This window comes from Colossoma macropomum, unplaced genomic scaffold, assembly GCF_904425465.1.
Source record: "Colossoma macropomum unplaced genomic scaffold, Colossoma_macropomum, whole genome shotgun sequence".
Taxonomy (NCBI): domain Eukaryota; kingdom Metazoa; phylum Chordata; class Actinopteri; order Characiformes; family Serrasalmidae; genus Colossoma; species Colossoma macropomum.
Genome location: NW_023494795.1, coordinates 29,909,280 through 29,932,797, shown reverse-complemented (window position 1 = coordinate 29,932,797; position 23,518 = coordinate 29,909,280). Strand labels below are relative to the sequence as shown.

Below are 23,518 nucleotides of genomic sequence, written 5' to 3'. Positions count from 1 at the left end.
TAATGCTTCTGCAAGTTTTAATACCCTCTTCAAAATAAAAGTCTTATATGTTTGTACATTTGGCCTCAGATCGAGAAGAAAATCGGTGGACTTACTGATCCCTAGTGAGAGAGCACATCTGTTGAGTGGAGGGAGGCGCGAGGCCTCTCACACAGTGCATACTTTTCTACTGAGGCCTTCAATCCCCGCATTTAAGTCTCTCTTTCTGTCTGTCTTTTTCTCTCTTGCGCTCTCTCTCTCTTTCTTTCGCACCCTGTGTCTGTCTCTCTTCTGTCTTCCTTCTTTGCTCTCTCTTCTCTCTTTTCTCTCTCTTTACTCTGTCTCTCTCTATCTCTCTCTTACTCTGTCCTCTTCTCTCTTTTCTGTTTTTTTCCTCTCATGCTGTCTTTGTCTCTCTCTTGCTCTCTCCATCTTTCTCCCCCTTTCTCTCTCTCTCTTTCTTTCTCTCTCTCTCTCTCTCTCTCTCTCTCTCTCTCTCTCTCTCTCTCACTCTCTCTCTCTCTCTCTGTATATCAGGGGAGAAGCAGCTGTTCTCTTTCCCTCTAAGCACGCTGCAGTCATGATGTCATGGCCGGACTGTAAACAGCAGCCTGTGGGTGTGACCTGGCCATGACCCAGTTATCACGGCACTCGTCTACACACATACACGTGTCTCTAAATAAATGTCAGACTGTGGTACGCTTGGAATTTTTTTCCCTCCACTACTCTGCACCCTCCCTTTCTCCACTCTACCTTTTCACTCTGCTCTCTTCTTTTGAATGAGTTATACAAGAGTGGAGCATGTGGCCATCTTAAAGAGCACTACTGATGCTCTATGATATGGGAGTCAAAATAATACTGGCCAATACTGGCTTAAAAATGCCATCATTGGACAGACGTTTAGATTTGACAGAGATTTCAATCAGTATGTAATGTTGTTTTTTTTTAACTGGGTCATATTACAGCTTTAGTTAGGACTGAATTTAAGACAATGGCTGTTACAGAATAGCAGTTCATAAGTACATAATCTTATCCATTAACTTCAGATAAGAGTATTACGGAAGCCTCATAACCATACAGATTTTCCTATACGCTGTCCTAACTCCGGGATAACTCCTACAGTGTTCTAACGTCTGTTTAACCTTCCGTTTGTATTGTTATTTAGCAGCTGTGACAGACACCATATCAAGTTCACTGTAACTAGTATGATGCCATTACATTTATTCATCATAGTAAAACAGAAATTCCTTTTGTGAGATTGTTGGGTTTTTCTAACTCAGCAGTTAAAAACATCCTGCAGACACGTTAAACCTAAGAGATAAAATATTGGAGTGATAGGGTTGAATAATGAGGAGACAAAAACTGAAACTGCAGCAGCAACACCCTGTTAAACAGCAAGGGCTGCTGTCACACTTCTAGTTTATCGCACTTGAGTTTTGTTTTGCCATTTTTTTTACATTGGTAACGGTAGATGTCTAGCTAACTAACTTACGTTATGTTGCTTTGTTTACATGTTCACATTTCAGCTATGTGTGTATTCTCAAATGTTTGGTAACATAATCTTTATCAGCCTCCATGAAGTAGTATAGGATTTCCTAACTTGATATAAGATTCTGCAGGGTAAGATGTAATTTCTAAATTAAGGATACAAACACGAATTTGTCCTTACTAAATCTTTATTTGGGACAAAATATAAGAGGTTTCTGTAATACGGGCCCAGAAGAGCAGAACTTTTAGGTTATGCTGGCATGCTGTGCTAAAGTATTTTTTTTGTTTTTCTAACCCTACAGAAATAAATGTTATATTTCTCTGTCATGCTAATTCAAGTGGATCTAGTCCCAATTTTTACATTTTGTGAATGTTTAAGTATCGGTATCGACAGATTTAAATGAAAAATATCAGATATCATCATCAGCATACAATTCCCATAACGATGCATCCCTACAAAGCACATATTGAAGTTTGAGTATTTGTCTGCCTGAGGAAATGTGATCAGCTTATGAGGCAGCAGCATATTCCTTCTAGGATTAGATGAAGCTGTTTTCCAGATGTGCATAATATATCAGCAGTAGACATGTTACCAGCTGTAGGCCTATTATTACATAATCGCCTGATTGTATTTATTTAAACTGACCACACTTATTTTACTATTTTCCAAAGTTGTTAGTCACAGTCATGTTTACATTTCTGTTTACATGTTCTGACAAGAACTCTTGACCTTTCCAAAGTACAAATTCTCAAGGTTTTGCTTTGTGATGCTTCATTTTGTAGTATTTATATGCAGCAGTGCTAGATCAGAACTGTCTTTCTTTGCTGAATGTAAACCTAGTTATTAGTGTTTGCGGTAATTTGTATAATCCGTGTTATAATCACAATTATACATAGGGGTATACCATGAGATTGGCACTGTTGTGCTGATCTATTCTGCCTGTGGTCTTGTGCAATGACCACAGCACACCTGTGCCAATATCTTATAGTATAGCATGACCTCTGGTGTCTTATTGCATAATTATAACCTGTTGCTTAACTATGAAATGAAATGTTTTGATATCTTACATTTCTTTAAAGGGAAATTTCACCTATTTTTCAAAAAACATGTTGTTGAGATGTAAATAAAGGTATTCAGAGTGGTTTGATGTGAAATGGTTCATTGTAGAAAAATGCAATGACTCAGACGGTGGTGGTGAAAGGAACCAGGGGTTACAATGCCTACAACAGAAGTATAGTCATTTTATTTACTATCCAAAGCCACCAGTTTTATATGTGATGTTGAAGATGGTAAAATAGTGTTAAATCTTTGCGAAATATCTTACCTTACCTCTTCATGCTGCATTCATTTAAAAAAAATAAACCTGAGGCCAAAACTTTCTTAAAATGACACATTTCATGTGTCTTCAGCGCATTCATCATATTCATTTCATTTCATGTAATAACTTTCTGTAAGGGAGCTTTTAGAGGCAGCAAGTAAGGTTCTCAGTAAGGTTCTGTAGAATTATGAAGGGTTTTTGTAAAAATTGGTGGAGTTCTGCTTTAAGATATCAGCAGGCTATACGGAAATCTCTCTTTATCTCTGTCTCTCTTTTTCTCCGTCTCTCTCTCTTAAGGACGCTCCACAGGAGGGTTATGGCAGCCGTGGCCAGCCTGCTATGACTCCTGGGAAGCCAAACCATGATGAGATGGGTCTGAACCAGCAAGATCGGCCATCCAGCCTTCCAGTGAGTTCTCACAGAGATTGTATACACTGGGTTCTGTAGAATTTTTTGATTATTTATGGATCTGTTTATCGTTTTATGTATATTTGTGTACAGATGGTGTCTGAAAAGCTCGAGAGGGACTCTGAACCCTCACAGACTGACAGGCCTCCGGTCCAATGGCACATTTGGTATTTTAAAAGGAAATATCACTAAGGGTTTTTTCATCATTGACAGCCTCTCAGCCTTTCATGGAGAATAAGCATCAGTGTGTTATTTGTGTCAGCTGTCAAAAACTCGCTGACAAAAAAAGAATCTCTAATGGTCCCAAGGCTTAAATCCAGCCTGCTCCGCACTATGAATCAAGCGCCAGGTTCCGCAGTGCTACGAGAAGCACAATTGCCAGAGAAAGCGGGTTATAATTTTTATATATAACATTTGTGTTTGTATGTAGAAAAGGAGATATTTTATTATGGTCTACATTTGATGAAAAGTTTTAGTTTTATGCATTGTCTTGTTTACATTTTTGCCACATTTTTGTCAGAAGTGCAAACTAGAACTTAATACAGAATGTAAACTGAATGTAAATGTAATTTATTATGTAATTAACTATGTAATCTGTATACATTGCTTCTGGAAAGTATAACAATAATAACTCTAAACATCTAAGGGCTTAACAGCCACATCGTAATATAGTCATTACTGGTTGTCGTTATTTTAAAAAAAGCAGTGCTGGGGGGACGTTCTCACACCCAGCAACTTTGTTTCTGACCAGAAATGTGCTGAAGAAATGCTCTTTTTCAGCTCATGTGTAAATGGAGTAAACGAGAGGAAGAAGGAAAGAAAGAGAGAGGCTGTGCATTCCTCTCTGACTGCACCACTTCCTCCGCTCGCTCTGCTCTCCACTGAGCTGTCAGAGCGCCATTGGACGATCAGCCTGTCAGTCTTAATGGGCTCATGGACCCTCTGAGCCTATCAGACTCATCGCAGCACATGCAGTTTACACTTCTGTTCTAGAGAGCAGAACTGGTAGATTTCATTTGTGAGAATACAGCCAGTGCAGACATTGCACCCACATTGCACTAACAGGTGAAAATAATTGCACTTGAGTGTCTTGCCTGACATTTCATTGGATGATTCTTTAAAGAAATGTTGTTGTTAAGAGCTTGTGTGAGTGTGAGAAACCTTTTTAGAAGAACCTCCACATACTATAACTGTTCTGTGCCAGTTAAAGATATGTCTAAGCCAAGAACCATTTAGAAAACTTTCTGGTTTTATAACGTTCTCACATATCAGAGATTTTCATCAGTTGAATTCTGTCTGGCCTGTACAAGTCTATTTTGATTGTTTTAAATCTGAAGCTGCATTTTCTTCCTTTCTGGTCATTCCAGTAGCGCTTTAGCTATAAGTGTGAGGGATTTCGTCTTGGTCCACTTGCTGTGTATGTGTTTACCAACACTACAGTTGGTGTAGTGTAGTATTTAACTTTGTGCACTCTGTTCAATTCCCTACCTGGTCAAGTACAACGTAAATGCCACTGTAAGCACATTAAGCTTTCTGAGGTATCCTCATTACCACAACACTGTCACAGACACAAAAGTGGCATAGATGTTTAAGGTTTCATTCTGTTCTTGGCAAGAGTTTGAGTCCCAGTGATGCAAAATATTCAAAAGAGAGAGAGCCTAGTTGACCCCACTTAATTAGATAGTAGTGCAGGATGGAAAGCATTCAATTTTAAAAAATTGTACTCATGGTTTGTAATGACATTTTAAATAAGGCACTACTAGTTCAAAATGTCTTGGATTGTACATTGTAAACTTCAGGGTTCACAGTTTGACTCTAATGGTACAGTTAGCTAGTCAAGAAAATCATGATTTCATTGTATTAAGCAAGCACTGACCAAAAAAAATACTTTCAACTGGGCGACTGGCTAGCAGTGTGCAGCTCTGAGCTCTGAGCTTTAGGCAGTCAATCAGTCAATCACGGCTTGACATGTTTTCCTGCCTTTTACATTAGTGATGCACTGAAATGAAATTTCTTGGCTGAAATGGAAACCGAAATTCAAGATGCACTGGCCTAAAAACCGAAAAAGCTGACAATAAACAAAAGCAGTGTACATAAAATAAAATTCTTACAATACGTAGGTTTTCTGTATGTGCCACAAAATCAGATGTCCTCGAGACAAAGAAGGTCGTTGTGCCCCCCCTCTGTATACTCAACATTAACAGAAATTATAGTTCATTTGTCTAATGTCCCTTCATAGATAGCGGAACAGTTTTACTGTTGATCTTTTGCTGCTCACACTGTTTGAATGCGTCTGCACTGCGGAGAGCGAAGGAAACAGTGTTTTTAATCACTGATGCTAATTTAATTACCATTAAAATCGTCATGTAAAGTGTTTTTTCTTTTTTTTTTAATTTATTGTTGGCCTAAAAATTTTTCGCAGCATCAAAAAATGTAATATTAAATATTTGCCATATTGCCTACTGTCCACCCACTGGATAGTGGTTTAACCTGAGTTTTCCTGCTGTTTCCACCGTGGTGCTTTACCATAGAGCTACTTTGTTTTAATACTGTGGGTTTTTTCTGCTGAGCTATTTTTAAATCCCTGTCTGTGTCACTCTGGCCCATTGGCCCAGTGAACGCTTCCAAGAAGAAGAAGGAGGAGTGAAACGGGAAAGTGTGAGTGTGTGTGTTTTGCTAGCTATCTGTGGCTAACGTTCAGAATCCTGTGACTCATATTGTGAACAGTGAAGCTACTACAGACCTGAAGTGTTACTGAAAGCGACTGTTTATGTACAGAAGCTCTGTGGTAAAACAGTAAAGGCTTGAGCTGCATAAAGACTGAATATTTATCAACTGGTTTATCAGCATGTTATTCTGAGCTCATTGGCAGTCTCTCTCTCTCTCTCTCTCTCTCTCTCTCTCTCTCTCTCTCTCTCTCTCTCTCTCTTTCTCTCTCTGTCTCTCTCTCTCTCTCCTGGTCTTCATACTGGAATAGTGAGACAATTGTGAAGCTCTGATTTCTTGCTGCTAAATAGAAGAAGGCTAGTGTTATTGTTGTGGCTGTCACTTAAGCGTGTCCGCATGCAGTGAGTCTTCCCTCAGCTCTCCCTCTGAAGTCTGAGCTCAGTCTTTTGAAGTCTGGGTGCTGCTGACGGCGTTGCCATGGAGACACGTCGAGTATCAGCCCACTCATGGATGTGCATAGGGCTTCTATTGATGTCTCATCAAATTATTCTTCTAATGGAATTTATAATCAGCAAACTGTTTGTTTTTTTTTTTCTTTATGAATGGAAAATCATGGGTTTCTGCACTGCAGAGCAGCTCTAGCGGAAGAAAATTGCATATATTCTTCTTCTATGGGCATGAATTAGTAAGGGAAAGAGCATCTGTACATTCTTTGTGGAGGAAACAAATTCTTTACATTTGTTCATCTAAAACAAGCATACTTTTCATGTGTACGTTTCTTTTATTCTATAAATGCTGCTGCCCCTGGGCTCTTTGTTCAGACCTGAGGAATCCCCATGATTTGAGAGGGGGGAAAGAATAAAAACAAAATAAAACATGAAACGTAATCCACCTCATCGAGGCTGGCAGGCCCCAGAGGAAGCCTGATCTGCTGGAGCCGTGATGTGTAAAAGTCTTTTGAACAGCAATTTGCGGTTTATTTTTGAAAGGCTCAAAGCTCGCCCTGGTGTCAGTGTGAAGTTATTCAGTGTTGGAGGATGCCCTCCCTGGAGACGCTGACCTCCTGATGGATGTGGAGAGCGCTTTTGAAACGTATTGTGAAAGATGTGCTGGGATCCTTATCTAATATCTTTGCTGCAAAAAAGGAATACATTGAGTGTTTTTTTTCTGGTGGAGTCTGTGTTGGTCAGTAAGGGTTTCAGGTATCCGAGCTGTTTGTTGAAGTCCCCTTTAAGGATTATTCCAATGTTTGATCCAGCGTTATCACCGTGTAGAGACCAGGCCGAGGCCGGTTGAGCTGAACTGAGAGGTAACTCAAACTGACAGGCTTTTCTGTACATGTCTGAATAAGTATATAACACATTTTCTGAAACATGAAGTCACTGCTGATGTTACCATAAGATAAAATAAATTATCCAATATTAGCGTAGACAACAACACGTGAATAAAATCTGTTACCATGACCAGAATATAAAATGTAGAGAATATTAAATGGTAAAAGCCAAGCACAGTGTTCTAGAATGTTCTCCCCTATTCATGCTGTTCTTGAACGCCTCCTCCCGTTCCCCAGTCTGTTTTTGAGTGCTCTTCTCCTTCACTCTGCTTTGGAATATTCTACCTCATTCACACTGTTCTTGAATGTTTCCCCCCAGTCTGTTCTTTAGTGTTCTTCCCCTTTCACGTTATTTTAGAAAATTCTGCTGTTTACATTGTTCTAGAATGTTCTCTCCCAATCATGCTGTTCTAGAATACTCTCTTTTGCCGCATTGTTCTTGAATGTTCTCCCCAGTCACAGTGGTTTAGATTGTTCTACCCTGTTCACACTGTTCTAAATTGATCTCCTGCATTCATGCTGTTCTAGAGCATTTAAATGTTTGAATGTGAATGTTATAGAATGCTTGTTAATGTTCTAGAATGTTATCCCTATTCAAACTTTTCTAGAATGCTCTCCCCTTTAACACAGGTTTAGAATGTTCTCTCCCATCCATCAATAATCTCGATTCACGCTGTTCTAGAATGATCTTCTCGATTCATGCTGTTTTAGTGTTTCCTCATTCACACTGTTATTGAGGTGTACTGTATGATCCTCTGCAATCCCTATTCTAGAATGATTTCTGTTCACATCTTTCTAGAATGTACTATCCATTCACACTGTTCTAGAAAGTTTTTCCCTTTCAAACTGTTCTAGGATTCTGTGCATCATTCATACTGTTCAAGAACACTCGTCTCCATTCACATGACTCATGAATATTCATCCATCAATCACTTTGTCCTAGAAAGCTCTCCCTGTTCCCTGTCCACATTGTTTTAGAATGTTCTTCCTCATTTATGTGGTTCTACCATGTTCTCCCTCATCTCCCTCATAGTGTTCTAGAATGTTCACCTCAGTTGCACTGTTTTTTCTGGCATGTCCGTTCTTCTTCTGATTCTGGAACAATGTAAAGTCGACTGCCAGCATTAGAATGTTGGGTGAGTCTGCGCAAGGTCTTAAATTTTAACATGGGCTGCGGACAGCCAGAGAGAGAAGAGAACTCCAAGGACTTCACTGAAGTTTGTTGAGATGACCTCTCATCTGGCTAAATGGCACATGGGCTTTCAGGGTGATTGGCAGTGCTAACGCTTGCATTCTGCTGTACATGAGAGAGCTGGTACAGTACCATCTGCTCCTCTGCGTTCTTGGCTTGAGCAGCAGGCGTCAGGTCATAGAGCTTCACCAGGAAAATCCACCAGGGATTCCACACAAGCTTCAGTGGTATTGAGCCCAGACCGTTACAGCCATAGAGAAGATTGCACCATGAGAGACATAACACATGGTCAGTACATGCTTTGTGACAATTTTAAATATGTCTTTTAATAGTTAGACCATGTTCAAAGTGGAAGGTACAAGACATTATATACTATTTTCACAGTGGCAAACCATGGCTTTTAGAGATAGGCCTTCAGTTCAGGCCATAAATGTCAAAATCCTGTCAAAAACAAGGAAAAAAACACATAGATGATAATTCCATGTTTGCTAGAACCCCTATGGGATTATATGAGTATGTTAGAACTCACAATTCACATTAACATTTTTTGACTGTTTTAGATTAAAAATAGACATTTGAAGCTTATAAAATACATTCCATGTTTTACAGTGACGCTTTCAGTAAAGGTTCCTTCCAAAGATCTGCCACTGACTGAAACTGACTGAAACCTGGTTAGACCACTTATTTACTCATATTATGGTCAGTGGCGTATCTAGAACTTCCAAAAGTCCTAAGATAGATTGTTTTTTCAAAACCAATCACCTCTTGTAAATCAAAACATGTTTGGTTGATTTCCCCTGTCAGTTCTTAGTTATGTCTATGGTTAATCAGACATGTTTGGCCTTCAGTTCAGCTCCTTAAGTCCTAACCAATGAGAGAACTTGCTTGGCTATATCTACCTAGATACTACAGAGAAAAAAGTCCTTGTTGGATAATTTTCTGTTAAGTTTCATGAGGGCGGCCTGGTGGTGCAGCGGGTAGTGCTGTCACCTCACAGCAAGAAGGCCCTGATGGTCCCTACTGTATTTTCATGTACACCATAAACAGAATAATCTTCCCATAATACAATCCACAATACAAATCAGTAATTCGAAGCCCTTTTTTCATGTTTTAATCATATTTAACCAAACATCTTGGCGTTAGTGATTTTCATACAATGAATAGCACAGTAACTCCTGTTATTTTCACCACCATCTGATCAGCTATATCCAGTACAGTCCATGCTGCTTCAACACACCAAAAGCGTCCTCAGAACTGATGCTTGGGGTATTTTCTTCTTCTCTCTGCTGTTGTCCCTTGTGTGCATCCCCTAACAGCTCATACAATATTTACAGGCTTCTGTAAAGTGTTACAGTGTAAGATTTTGAGCTAGTTCACCACTCCTCATAAGACTTCATAAAAATCTGACTCAGGAAGTTCAAAGAAAACAAAGCTGACCTCATTGTGCCTCGCCATGCTTAAGTGGATCCTTAGAATTTGAACCCAGTAGGACCACTGCTGAAATAACACCACACTTGTTTGTGGTAGATAAAGTGCATTTTTCTCCATAAAAAGCTACGTATAAGCTGAAAATGAACTGATATTTGTGCAAAAGTCTTAGGCAGCCAGGAAATTTGTTTAAAACAAATCATATCTGCATTATGTGTTTTTCCCTGTAAAATACAGTATAACATTAGAATAAATACAAAGAAACATAAATACAGTAAAATGTAATTTTTTGTTTTTTAAAAGAAGCATTAATATATTAGTTAGAAGAATACAATTAGAAGGACACGTTACTCCAGCCATCCCACGGTTGTGTTAAATTCCATTAGCATCACCTGATTTAACTTAACAAAGGATTGATTAGAAAAATTAGGCACTGGATGGTAACTGTAAGTAGTGGACATCCTCAAGGATAGATTTGGAAATGGTTAAACTAACACACATCAAATCACAATGTGTTGTTCATTTGCATTTGTCCTAATGTTAGTGTTTTTTGCCCAGATAAATAGCTTTACCTATCTTTTTATCTGATTTTTAAGACTTCTGCACAATATTTTGAATATAAGCTACTAATAATCTGATTTGTTATTCTAAGTGAGTATCATTACTTGTATTTTCACTGAATATGCCATAAAAACATTTTATTAATTGACAAAAGTATATGAACCTCTGCTTTCAGTAACTGGTGTGACCTCTTTGACTGCTCAGTGGCTTCAACCACATGGTCCCTATAACTGTTGATCAGCCCTGCAAATTGACTTGGAGGAATAGCACCAGCATAGCATTAAACCATGATACTGCCACCACCGTATTTCAGAGTTGGGTTGAAGTTTTTATTCTGGAATGCAGTGTTGGGTTTTTGACAAACATAACAGTTGTCATTTAAGCCATGAAGATCTATTTTTGCCTTATCTGTCTACATAATATTATTTAGTAGGCTTCTGGCTTATCCAGGTGGTCTTTAGGAAACTTTAAACAGACAGCAATGTTGGTATGTCAAGTATTTACAGCAGAAGTGTCAGTTTTATAGCTGATGTTTTAATAGGTCTTTGATTTTAGGCTTGTCTGTTAACAAAGACAGTCAGTTATTGGTCGAAACAGTTTTCCAAAAAACTTGCTATCTTGGTTTAAATCTGTATTTTTTTTTATGATCTATCAGATCCAGATGTTCAGTGTTCTAGACATACTGATGATACCCATCACATACTCAGAAAAGCATATTGTGACATAATTTATCATGATATTAATAGTGTTTTGTCATATTGCCCACCTACATGTAAAAGCACACATGAGAAAGCTCCATAGTTCTTCTCCTTCTCTTATATACGAAGTACCTTGCGAGTTGGACCTTCAGGCTACAGCTGTTAATTTAGTAGAGAGGCAGCCAGCCTGTCTCTCTGACTGACTGTGTCATTCTCTCAGAATTACACTCTCAGCACTAACTGCATTTGCATTTTGTCAGGGCCTGGTGTCTCTGGGTGCTTTATGTTCCACTCATGAGCTTCATAAAGCAGAGTGCTGCAGGTCAGTGTCTTCCACAGCCAAATAGAAAGTCAAACTCATTATTATGTCCCAGCGACTGGTAGATTGAAGTTCTACACAACTACCAACAAAAGCCATCAATATATTTGCCTGACTTGAACAGTCAGTGGTACGGGGTTGTTTTTTCCTGTTTTTCTCTCTTGTTTCCTCTATGTTTGTTCTTACTACTGCTTTTGTCTTCTCTCCCCGTCCCTCTTCATTGCTTGGTCTCTCTATTTTGAACAGTCTAATGTTGTGGGCTTGATTAGCCATATACCCTTAAAAGAGATGATTCTTCAAGGGTTCTTTAGTAAAGACAAGGGTTATTCAGATTGATGGAGAATGTGCTGTAGATGGTTCTATATAGAACCTTTTTGAAAAGGTTTCTGTATAGCACCAAAAAAAGGTCTTCTATTGTTACAAGCTTGACAACATAACAACAGAAGAACACTTTTTGATGCTATATAGAACCCTTTTTAAATATGTTCTATATAGAACCATCTACAGCACATTCTTAATCAATCTGAAGAACACTTTTGTGATGAAAAGAACTCTTTAATCATGCACTGGGTTCTTTCTTTATTAAAGAACCCCAGAAGAGCCATCTTTTTTAAGAATGTTGTAACTAAAGAAGAACACTGTTTGGTGCTATATAGAACCATTTTCAAAAGGGTCCTATATAGAACAGTCTATAGGACATTCTCCATCCATCTGAAGAGCGCTTTAATCATACAAAGGGTTCCTTGAGTGTTATATAGACCCATTTTCTTTACTATGCCCACAAATATTAGCTTTTTGTAACATAAAGAAGCATCATTTTTTGATGGTTTGTGATTATTAAAATTTAGGGTTTGATGCAGTTTCTAAACATTGTTAAAGTTTCAGAGCACTTCGTATGTAGAAAGTAAACTGTGAAAACGGCCTGTTTCAAAGTCATAATGGTTGTGATGTCACAATAATGAACACGTTTATATATGACTACCCATTTACTCTCTTAACAGTTTAGCTGCCTACTCCTGTTGAAGTGTTGTTCCTGCAGATAGTCTGTAGCAGAGTTATTAGAATGGAAGGTGTCGGGAAAACAATTAAATGTTGTGCTGTTCATGGCTGTCGGGAAGCAAAAGGATCATCGCAGCCTTCCAAAGGATCCCCACGTTCAGCTGGAGTTTTTTATCCCACTTTCTGATGATTTTAGTCTGAACTTAACAGTTTGTTCCTAACATTTCAGCCTGGACTGTTTTTTGAACAAGACACAATGCAGGGCAGCCAATCAGAACAGAGCTCATTTACATACCTCAACCACAATTACAAATAACAATACAGGCTTTAACTTTAAGGTGTACATAGGGCACATAACCATGAATTATGACTTTGTGGCACATACAACCCACACAAACGTTACAAGTGGACTTTAAAATAGAAGAAAAATTTGAATAAGGACCCTTTTGATGAATTAGTGGAAGGGGATTTCGGGGATTTCAGAACTGGAAAATGCTGGTTGCACTTCTATTTTTCATCCAGGCTTCATTTGACCCTGGCAGCAACTGATCGAGGACCAGCTCCGAAATGACATGAGCTTGTTTAGAGAACAAGGGTTCATTGCAGGGGGTTGGAAATGTATTTGAATACACATTTACACTCCCCACTGTTTCTGTCTCTCTTTATTTATTACTCACCTCTCCCTTTACCTCATTTTCTCTCTGTTTCAAACCTGTGTGACCCACAGCATAGAGGAGGTCCTGACCTTTAGCCTTGTTCTGAAAGGCTTGTCACTCTCACACTGTTTTCAGACAGTCTCTCATTTCTCTAGCGGCCACTATCTGAAGGGACACCTCATTTAAGACACGCATGTGTGGGTGTTACTGTTAGACTGTTCATGTATAAGTAGGCTGTATCTGTATTCATGTAGTCTTACGTGATACAATACTGTGCAAAGTCAGAGTTCACCTTTTTATTTGATTTCCAGCCAAAACAACCACTAAATACAACTTATCAGTGTAAGAAAAAATAGGAAAATATATTCAACAGAAAATTACCCAAAAGCAAGTATAAAATCAAATGTATCAGTATACAATTTGTCAACCTTTTAGTTTTGTGAAGTAAATATCAGTGGAAATTTACAGGAAAAATCAACAACACAAATATATGTTGGCTTTTTTTATCACCAAGATTATCATTGATGTCAAATAATTGTTTCAACTCTAATTATGTAACTGTTCTTTTTCCCCTTATTTCTTTTAAAGACTGCTCAACTTTCACAGTTGAACAATGCCTGCAAGTACTAGCGGTTAGTTTTTGATTTTTTCTGTGGGACACCCAGTGAAATCCTGAAAACAATTGAAATCATTGTAACTTTTCTTCTGAGCTTCTCTGAAACCTCTTTTCACCACACTTTGTGACAGGCCAGCCTGAAGTGACTGAAACATCTGACTCACCCACCTTTTAAAAGAATAGCTTGACCAAACATGCATAGCTATGAATGGAAGCTCATCACAAATTAGCATGGCAGTATTTGCATAATGCTAAGTAGTGCCTGTTCACTTCATTCAGCATTAGAAACATTTGCTTTTTGATTGAACTCTTCCCGTAAGAGGCCCTATTCTTTGGAGTCACATACTTTTTCATCTTTGCCATATCCTGAATTGTTTAAACCATTCAATAAGGTTAAATCAGTCTGTGTTATTTCAAAATTAAGATTTTTTAAATTTAATTAGTTGAAGATCAAATCACAATTTAGGACAGGGGGCTAGTGTCCAGCACAGTTTGGTGATTTTCCTGCTCTTTCAGGTATATTTGAGTAAAACCACCAAACTCTGCAGGGTTTCGGCCAAGAGGTTAACAAACTTTATGTTGCAGCTGCTTTTAACATCTTCTTAGCAGGGAATCAATAAAAATATTGATTTTAAGAAAGAAACTCTCTTACTAGGACGTTGGAGACATGCAGGCTTGCTGCTTGTTTCTGAGAGAGGTCTGCTAAGCTCTAGCACTAATGAATTATTTTCATGAAATATTGACTTAATATCTCAAAATAGTTGCTTATTGTCTTGAAATATTCGCATGATATTTGAAAATAATGACTTTTGTTGAACTATTGACTCAGTGACTTATTTTCTCTAAATATGGACTCCTGAAATAGTGACAGTTTTTCTTGATTGACCATTTTGGAAATAATGGCTTTTTTTCTTCTTACTTTCCTGAGATTTTGAGGTACTGTATCCAAATAGTGAGTTTAAATTTAAAAAAAAAAGAAAAAGAAAAAATTTCTGACATACTGCTTCCAGAAACAGAGAAAGACAAAAAATGGCAATTTTTTTCTGCTCTACCTGGCTGGAATGAGCTTCCAAAGATCAATATCAGTATCGGTCAATACTGAAGGTTTCAAAAAGTTAGATCCTGCCATCTCTAGTCAGTATATTGCAAAATATAAACGGTCACAGTCATAAGAAATCCGGACGTTATTGGAGATCTATGTAAACACTCTTAGCATTAGTATAAGTTAATGTAAGAAAATTTTATTTCACTTAATTGTGGACCATTTAATTCACCATTTCAAATCATGTAAAAAATAATGGCATTTTGGAATCTATGTTTGCATGTTGGTATGTTTTCAGCTTGTTACTTTATTGTTAATCATATGTTTAAACAGGTGAGTATTGCAGTGTGATGGCGGATGACTAAAGCAGTCTGTTCTGTCTAGTACACACACACACACTTTTCATTCATAACTCTCTCCGCTGTGTCGTCTCTCACTCTGAACAAATATGGCTTTGTTGTTTCAGTGCCTGGAGTATTTTTGGCTCATGGAGAATTGATGTACGTTTTATCCTTTTTACCTGGTGCTTAGAGCTCCTCTTTTACATTACAGGGGAACTGTGTATGTGTGATTGATGGTCTATTTCTTTCTCTCTCTCTCTCTCTCTCTCTCTCTCTCTCTCTCTCTCTCTCTCTCTCTCTTCCTCTCTCTCCCTGTCTCTCTCTCCTTCTGTGTTTTGTGCCCTGCGTGGAGCGCAGGCTTTTACATCATCCTCTGTTAAAGAGAATTTGGAATGCCTTTTCTGGGTTCTATTTATTTTATCAAAGAGTTCCTTTAGAGGAAGAATAAAATAAACATGCGGTTTGGACCTCTTGGAACTCATTTTGGAGCTTAACACATTTTGGCCTTTTCTTGCTACTGTTCTCCACCTCTGTCTTCTTTGGAATAACAAGGTTTTGAGCAAACCTTTGTAGAATGTTACTATGAGAACACTCTCACAGGTCTAGATTTACAAAGAAACTTTTTTGCCTTTTCCTTATGTGATCTTTTGGACTATGCAAGATGGATAGACGGACAGGTAGACGGACAGGTTGATAGAAAATCACTTTTTTAATTAATCCTAGAGGGAAAGTCTTCTATTGCAGCAGTACAAAGTACAGTAAAGGGCAAAACAATAGCAAAACTATTGCCGTATGCTATTTACAAATGCATAAATAGAAGTAAAGATAAATAATAAAATATTCTAAAACAACAAAAAAATATAATGTGCAGTACAAGAATAAGTAGTGAAATGGCATAAATACCATGCAGTTGACAATACAGTGTGATATGCTGTTGTCATTGCAATGGAAAACGAAGAGTGCGCCGTTACGACAACATCACAGTTCTGATTTGGTTGCAGTCACTTTGCAATTTGGAATAACACACAACATTTAAGTGGTTTTTTTTTTTTTGCTTTTAACAACATTTCTGCCTTAAAACTGATTGAAAAAGATGAAAAAAGTAAAGCAAGGAAGGCTTGAATATTATATCAAATGAGCTTTAATATCTTCTCAACCAATCAGATTGCACCGTTGGGACTGTGTTGTATAATGCTGGGCATATCATGGATATTGTCAGTACGTGTAGAATACTGAACAACTGCATTTATCATAAAAAAAAAACCTGTGGATTTAGTTCGGTTGTGCTCTCCATGCTTCTTCCCCAAATGCATTCTTTTGACACGCTTTACAGACACTGGCAAAAATTCTATTCAGTCTTCGAAACAGTAGCGCACTTTAGTAGTCATTGGGTATCATTGGTTAATCTAAATACTTCTGTCCAATGACAGGCTGATTACTTCTTTAATTGTATATTAATTATAAAAATATATTTTCTCTTCATATTGCTCTTGTTGTTTTATTGTTTTGCTATTCGGTGTCGACCAGAGGAGGATGGGTTCCCCTTTGGAGTCCTGGTTCCTCTCAAGTTTCTTCCTCTTGCTCTTAGTGAAGTTTCCTTGCTAATGTCACATTTGGCTTGCTCATGGGGGCTCAGACCTGGATTTTCTGTAAAGCTGCTTTCTGACAACGCCTGCTGTAAAAAGCATTGAAGACAAACTTTGACTTGACACTTTGTTTAAAGTTGCTTCATAACATTGAGTTTCCAGTTTAAAATGCTACACGAAACACCAAAACTAGGCTACGTTCTAAAAGAAAAATTAAAGTTTTAGCAAAATTTTAGTAACATATTTGATAGATAATGAGATAATATATTATTTTGTCTGTAATGTCATGACCACAAAATGGCAGCATTCCACTTACTACGCAGTTTGTTTTTGCGTTTTAAATTCTGTTTTGTACCCTCGTGGTATCCAGGACCCGACAGTTAACTATCATGTCGTTGGCTGGGTCCTTAAAATCCATGAACATATGGTTTTCTTTCTGAAAATGTGGTTTCTGTTTGGATAACATTCATACTGTGTAATTTTAAGAGCAATTTCAAAATGGAACAAAACCATGACAATACAAAGCTAAATCAGATTTGTAAGCCATTCATTAGCAGCACTAAGGAAGCATGGACTCATTAATTTATTAATAGTAATTTTGTAATCAATGCAAATGATCTGATTTAATGATACCATAATATATTTAGAAACAAATACGATGATTTTGACTTTGTCTGGCCCTATTCAGAGCATGTGCTAAATGATTTACAGTAGCTATCTTTACGGTAACTACAGTGCTGTTTATTTATTTCATTTTCAGTCACGACTGCCATTAAATACAGATATTTCTGAGATCAGATAAAAGATAATCCCCTTGCATAAGAAAGGAGAACGTCACAGGAGCATAAATGGAAAAAACATGATTTTCCAAAACAGAAGTTAACAGATGATTAAAAGCTACAGAGAAAATGGGACTCCTAACAACCACCTAGTAGACACCAAAACTGTCCCCATCAGATAAACAGCACTTAAAGCTTTCATCTTTGAGGGAGAGGAGAAAATCAAGCTGCTTCAGATCTGAAAACATCCACAGGTGTTTCTGTCCATCCTTCCACTGTGAGAAGACAACTCAGCGCTATGGGTCTGAAAGGATGTGTAGCTGTCAAGAAGCCTCACTGAGAAAATAATAGATTATAAATAGGAAATGTTATGGTCTATTTTGTAGACTGATGACTCAATAATTACTTACTTGAAGTGTGAAAAAGGAAAATGTTAAACCAACCTCTAAGACTGAACTTTGGGACTGTGGAAAAACATCCAGAAAGATGTAAATAATGAAACAGTAGGTAATGAAAACTATTATTTAGTTGTTGAGGCTTCTGTGTAATTTTCTGTTAAATATATGTTTTCTGCTTTTTTCCTAGTGCTGAGAAATTAATATCTTACCATATCTTATCATACTTAATGGCTGTTTTGACAGGAATGACAGGCGGTCTCTGACTTACAGCACAATACTGTGTTGTATGTTCTAATAAAGATTCTAACCAGTATTTAGAGTTTTAATCGGTGTAACACTCACTGCACTTCATAAATAGATTATAGTGTGAAAAAAGTAAAACAGTCAGTGATATCGGCCTCAGTAAGATCCAAATTCCATAAAAATGCTTTCCTAATTCGTCTGATAGAACAAAGTAATTTGGTAAAAATGATGTAGGCCAGGCTTTTACTGTGATGTTAGCGATAATATCATGATCTGATGACGATTTGTTCATATTGAGCAGCTTTATTTTGAGAGCAGAGCAGTGAATATGAGCACAGACACATATATCTCTCTATACCTCTACATTCACTCTCCCTCTCTCTCTCTATACCTCTCTCTTTCTTTGTTTCGTTATACCTCCTTCTCTCTATACTTCACTTTCACTCTCTCTATACGCCTCTCTCGCTCTTTCTGTCTCTCAGTAGAGAACACAGCTGTGTGCTGAAACACACCCAGGCAGACAAACACACACATACACACACTTTGGTGTTGCTATACTTATGAGGACTGTGTTACTGTAGCTGAGTAATATAAAACATAACCTCCAGTAACCAAAAGGCGATCTTTCTACTCCTTAATTTTTCCAACGCAAGTTGCTTTTGTAGTGAAAATGGCATGTTTTCTTGTGAGGAGCGAGAAAATTTCCTCACTTGACAAAACTTTTATGTTGTCCTGTCATCGTGAGGACATTCAGTCCTCACAAAGTGATAAAACCAAGCACACACTCTCGCTCACGCGCCTGTCCTCTGCACTGTGTGTGTTCTAATTTACTGCGAGTGTGAGCTTGAAAGCAGTGCTGTTTATCGTTCAGCCCTGGAGGCTGCTGTGGATCCTGTCAGCTCTCTTTCCCCCCTACCCTCCCTCCTCCTGTCCTCCATCCATCCCTCTTCTTCTCTCTTCTCTCTTCTTCTTTCGCTCCCTTGCTCCTTTGATTTCTCTTCCCTGTCTCCCCTGCGCTCTGCGACTCGTTCGCCGTAATTAGGACGAGCATGGAAAATGAAGGAGGAAGAGAGAGCGAGGGAGGGAGGGAGGGAGAGAGAAGAAAGGGATAGAGAGAAACTGAGGAAGGGAGGGAGAGAGTGAGTGCGAGAGGGAAGGAAAGGAAAGAGAGGAAGAGGAGAGCAAGAGGGAGAATGAAAGAGAATAAGAAGAGAGCGATGGAGAGAGAAGGGAACGAGAGAGATGGGGAAGGAGGGAGAGACGGACAGAGGACAAGAGAAGAGAGAGATTTGGAAGGAAAGAAGGAACAAGAGGAAGGGGGAAGACTAAATAAGAGAAGCTAGGGAGACAAGAGGGGAAAAAGAAGAGCGATGGAGGGAGGGAGAGAGGTATAAGGTCAATAGGGAGAGAAAGGGGAGAGAAAAAATAAAGGGGGAGGGAGGGGGAAAGATGAGGAAAAGAGTGAAAGCGATAGAGAATCGGAGGGAAGGAGAAGAGAGATAGAGAAAGTGAGAGGGAACAAGAAGAGAGAGAGAGAAGGGAGGGAGGGGAAGACGAGGGAGTGAGTGAAAGCACGAGAGAAAAGAGGAAAAAAATAGATAGAAGCTAGGGTCGTGCTGATGAGGCAGACGGGCGAGGAATCTTATTGGCTGAGCCGTTGGCAGGGGGCGTCGGGGGGATGGGAAGCCGCGAAGCTATTGGCTGAGTCTGGCCCAGAGGGACTGAGTGATGGATGGAGGCTGCGTGAGTGCGTGTTCCTGTTTCTGCAGGGATTCAGCCTCCGCTCATCAGCAGCTCATCAAATCAGCCGCAGCTCCAGCTCTGCGTACACTGAAGAACACAAGACAACGCTTTGTATTTCACCCAAATCTTTCTTTTTCTCGTTTTCTCATCAAATAAATAACAGAACATCTCGTTAGTCGTCTGCACACAAACATAAACATGACCCAGTCACATTCTTCTCAGTCGACTGTTCAGCTTATATTCACTATTCTAATTGGTTGAATAGATCATATTGATGCGTTTTTTCTGCCCTCAGACCTCACTGTACTGGAGCTTCTTAATTGACGCCTAAGTTTGAGCTTCTGTAGGCAGCCCAGCCTAGAGAGAGTGAAGGTCCTTTAAAAGTTGCAGGGAGGAACACTTTGGCTGCGTTCACATTGCAGATTAGATTTTTTTGTAGCAAAATATTTTTTCAGCGCAGTGTGAACACAATCCTTTCAAAGTGGCCGTAGGTGCGTGGCAACTCAAACATAATGAACAGTCATATTGGAGTTCTTGTTTCTTCACCATGCGTTCACTGCACTATACACATTCGTGTATGTATGTGACGCGTATCTGTCTCTAGTGTGAACACACCTGTGTCGTGAAATCAATCTAGGACCACATATGAAAGTGATGTAAAAAGATTTTTATAAGATTTTTCACAGGCAGCCAAATTGGATTTGGACCAGTTCTACCTGCTACTGTGAATGTAGCCTTAATGATAAAGTATGCACAACCAGATCCTTAAGGCCACACACAATGTGAAGCATCCAGGTAGGAAGATCGGATCTGAGCAAAATATCTGAATTGAGCAATAAGATGTATAATGTTTGTGTGACGGGAACTAAATTCTACTTTGACCCTTACCAAACTAACCAATGGCAAATTAAACTTGAAAAGCTAAACCTCTTAGCAGAAAGAATTCTGTATAGTCACAAACAAGGTTCTGCAACCTGCGACCAACAGAGAAATAATAATAATAATAATAATAATTATTATTATTATTATTATTATTATTATTATTATTATTATTATCACTATAGAGAGTATAACAAACTGATCCTCATAACTTTGTGGAGGCAGCACAATTAGGAAGCTCAAAAAAGAAATGTTTTCTGAACTGCAAAGAGCCATTTAAGCATTTATTTAAGCATATCGTTGTTCTGTACATAATCAGTGTCCTTACTTACTTCCTTGAAGAACCCCTTTTCAGAAGTGTGATATAGCCATGTCCTAACCGAAGGAGACAGACAAGAGCTTGAGCCAGTGAGGGGCTTCAGCCAGTCAGGTGCTCTTATACCAATCTGGAACTTTGCCCAGTTAGGAGCTTCAGCCACTCAGGATCTTTATTCAGTCAAAACCTTCAGCCACTCAGGAGCTTCAGACAATAAGGATGTTTATCCATTTAGGAACTTTAGCCAATCAGGATCTTTATTCAGTCAAGGCCTTCAGCCAGTCAGGAGCTTCAGACAATAAGGATGTTTATCCAATTAGGAGCTTCAGCTAATCAGGATCTTTATCCAGTTAGGAGCTTCAGCCAGTGAGCATCTTTATCCAGTCAGGAGCTTCAGCTCGTCTGGAGCTTCAGCCAGTTGGGAGCTGTATCCAGTCAGGAGCTGTATCTGGTCAGGAGCTTTATCCAGTCAGGAGCTTTATTTAATCAGATGCTTTAATCAAACAGAAGCTTTAGCCAATCAAGAGCTGTATCCAATCCAGAACTTTATCCTTTTAGGCTTCAGAGAAACTGGAGCTTTAGCCAATCAGTTTATCCAATCCAGACATAGATACATTCAAGAGCTTATGCCCGTTTGGGAGCTTCAGCCAGTAGTGAGCTTTATCCAGTCAGGAGCTTTATTTAATCATGAGCTTTAATTAAACAGGAGCTTTATCCAGTCCAGAACTTTATCCAGTTAGGTGCTTCAGAAAAACAGGAGTTTTAACCAATCAGGAGTTTATCCAGTCCAGACATAAATACATTCAGGAGCTTTAGCCAGTCGGTTGCTTCAGTCAGTCCAATCCAGAACTATGTTCATTCAAGAGCTTCAGTCAGTCAGTAGTTTATCCAGTCAGGAGCTTTGGCCAATCAGGAGCTCTATTCAGTCAGCTAGTCAGATTTACACACTCTTGTACTTTGTACTTGGGCTGCTTGGCCTCTTTATGTGAAATGAACTGTCAGGCTTTTGCTTGGATTTGATTTGTGGGTTATGGAGTAAGACTCTAGAGCCTGCGCGTGAGAGCGTTGTGAGCTTTCTTTGTGCTCTTACATAATAAAATAAGAAAAATGATAACATCTCTTTTTCTCTCTCTCTCTTTCTCTCTCTCTCTCACACACACACACATGCTGACTGAACCGTACTTTTCATTTCAAAGCCTTAAAGGAGATTTTCCTTTATGTCAGTGATACACTTGATCTGTCCGCAGTGCTCTTCTTTTCTTCTGTCTCTCTTCTCTTCTCCAGAGCAGAAGTGAATGCTGCCGCTGCTATAGAACTCTCCTGCTAACACAGAGAACACGTCTAGCTTTCACTTCAAATTACACACAAACTTAAATATGCATTCTGTCATAGACAGCAGTGAAGACATCAGAGTCATATCTGAGAACAGGTTTATTTTTGGGTTCCACAGGCATCTTCTAGATCCTGGACACATGCTCTCTGGCTGGGTGTGTAAAAATTAGGGCTATCAAATGATTAAAATAATTAATTGTTATTAATCACATGTAGTAGTGTAGTATATTTCCTGTTTGCTCAGTTTTGACCTGCAAGTTTGTTTTTTCCATTTAAAAAGCAGTGCATTTTGTTAACTATAGCTAGCATCAGAATGTATGTGTATATATCATTATCATATATACAGTCAGTGGTTCAGTGATTGTAGCCTTTCACTTTCCCTCTCGCTCATGTAGCTTGTGGATTCTTGTTACAGTGGAGGCTCTTGAGGGGAACTGGAGCTTTCCACTTTGCTCTTGCTTTTGTTACTGTGCTGTTCATTGCAAAATACCATTAACACTTTATTAGTTTTTCGAAAAAAAAAACTGTTTATTCCACCACTGCAGCCACTGGTAAAAGTGAAAACTGAAATCCTGACAGAACGTTCCACTTATCACTGCGACCATCGATCATGTACCGCCCACTTGTAAACATGGCATAAGTGAGCCACAATATATCTCTCGTAAGTGTCAACCCACTTGTGTCCTGAAAGTATTTGGATGTGCATGTTTTATCATTATCATTACACACAGATCCAAATTTTTATCTTGAAGAAGAAAACCAGATCTTTTTAGATCACATTTTGTATGTGGTTCTAGTTCAGACACATATCCAGGTCTTGGCCATGTGACCTTAAAGAGAACGGAATTAAAATGTTTTTTCGTTTTCACTGCACTTGCACCATCGTTCCGGTTAACTGAGCAGTATGAGGTGTGAAGAGAGCTCTATAAGTAAAGTTTTTTATTATTGTTGTTGTTATCAACAACATATCAGTGAAGTAGCAGCAGTGAAGCCTCTGAATACACTGAAGTAAATATATTGTAGATGTACTGTTGATACGTTACTTACATTAGGTAGATGTATTGTTAATATGTTACTTTACTGTTATGTTTTTTTTACTGAGATTTCATGTTGAATTGCATTGTTTTCTGAAGGAAATTGAGATGAATCAGATGGTACGTCCCTGGATGTATACGCCTCTTTGATTTTGGGATAGG

The 23,518-nt window shown here is 38.6% G+C and overlaps 1 protein-coding gene across 2 annotated transcripts in view; it reads left to right on the top strand.

The window, feature by feature from the left end:
- The window catches only part of arid1b (AT rich interactive domain 1B (SWI1-like)), an 89,848-nt gene that overhangs the window by 22,966 nt on the left and 43,364 nt on the right, over positions 1–23,518 (top strand). For both annotated transcript variants that reach the window (XM_036582144.1, XM_036582145.1), the window contains exon 4: positions 3,084–3,194. In XM_036582144.1, coding sequence (XP_036438037.1) covers positions 3,084–3,194 — 111 coding nt within the window. The remainder of the gene's footprint in view (positions 1–3,083; positions 3,195–23,518) is intronic.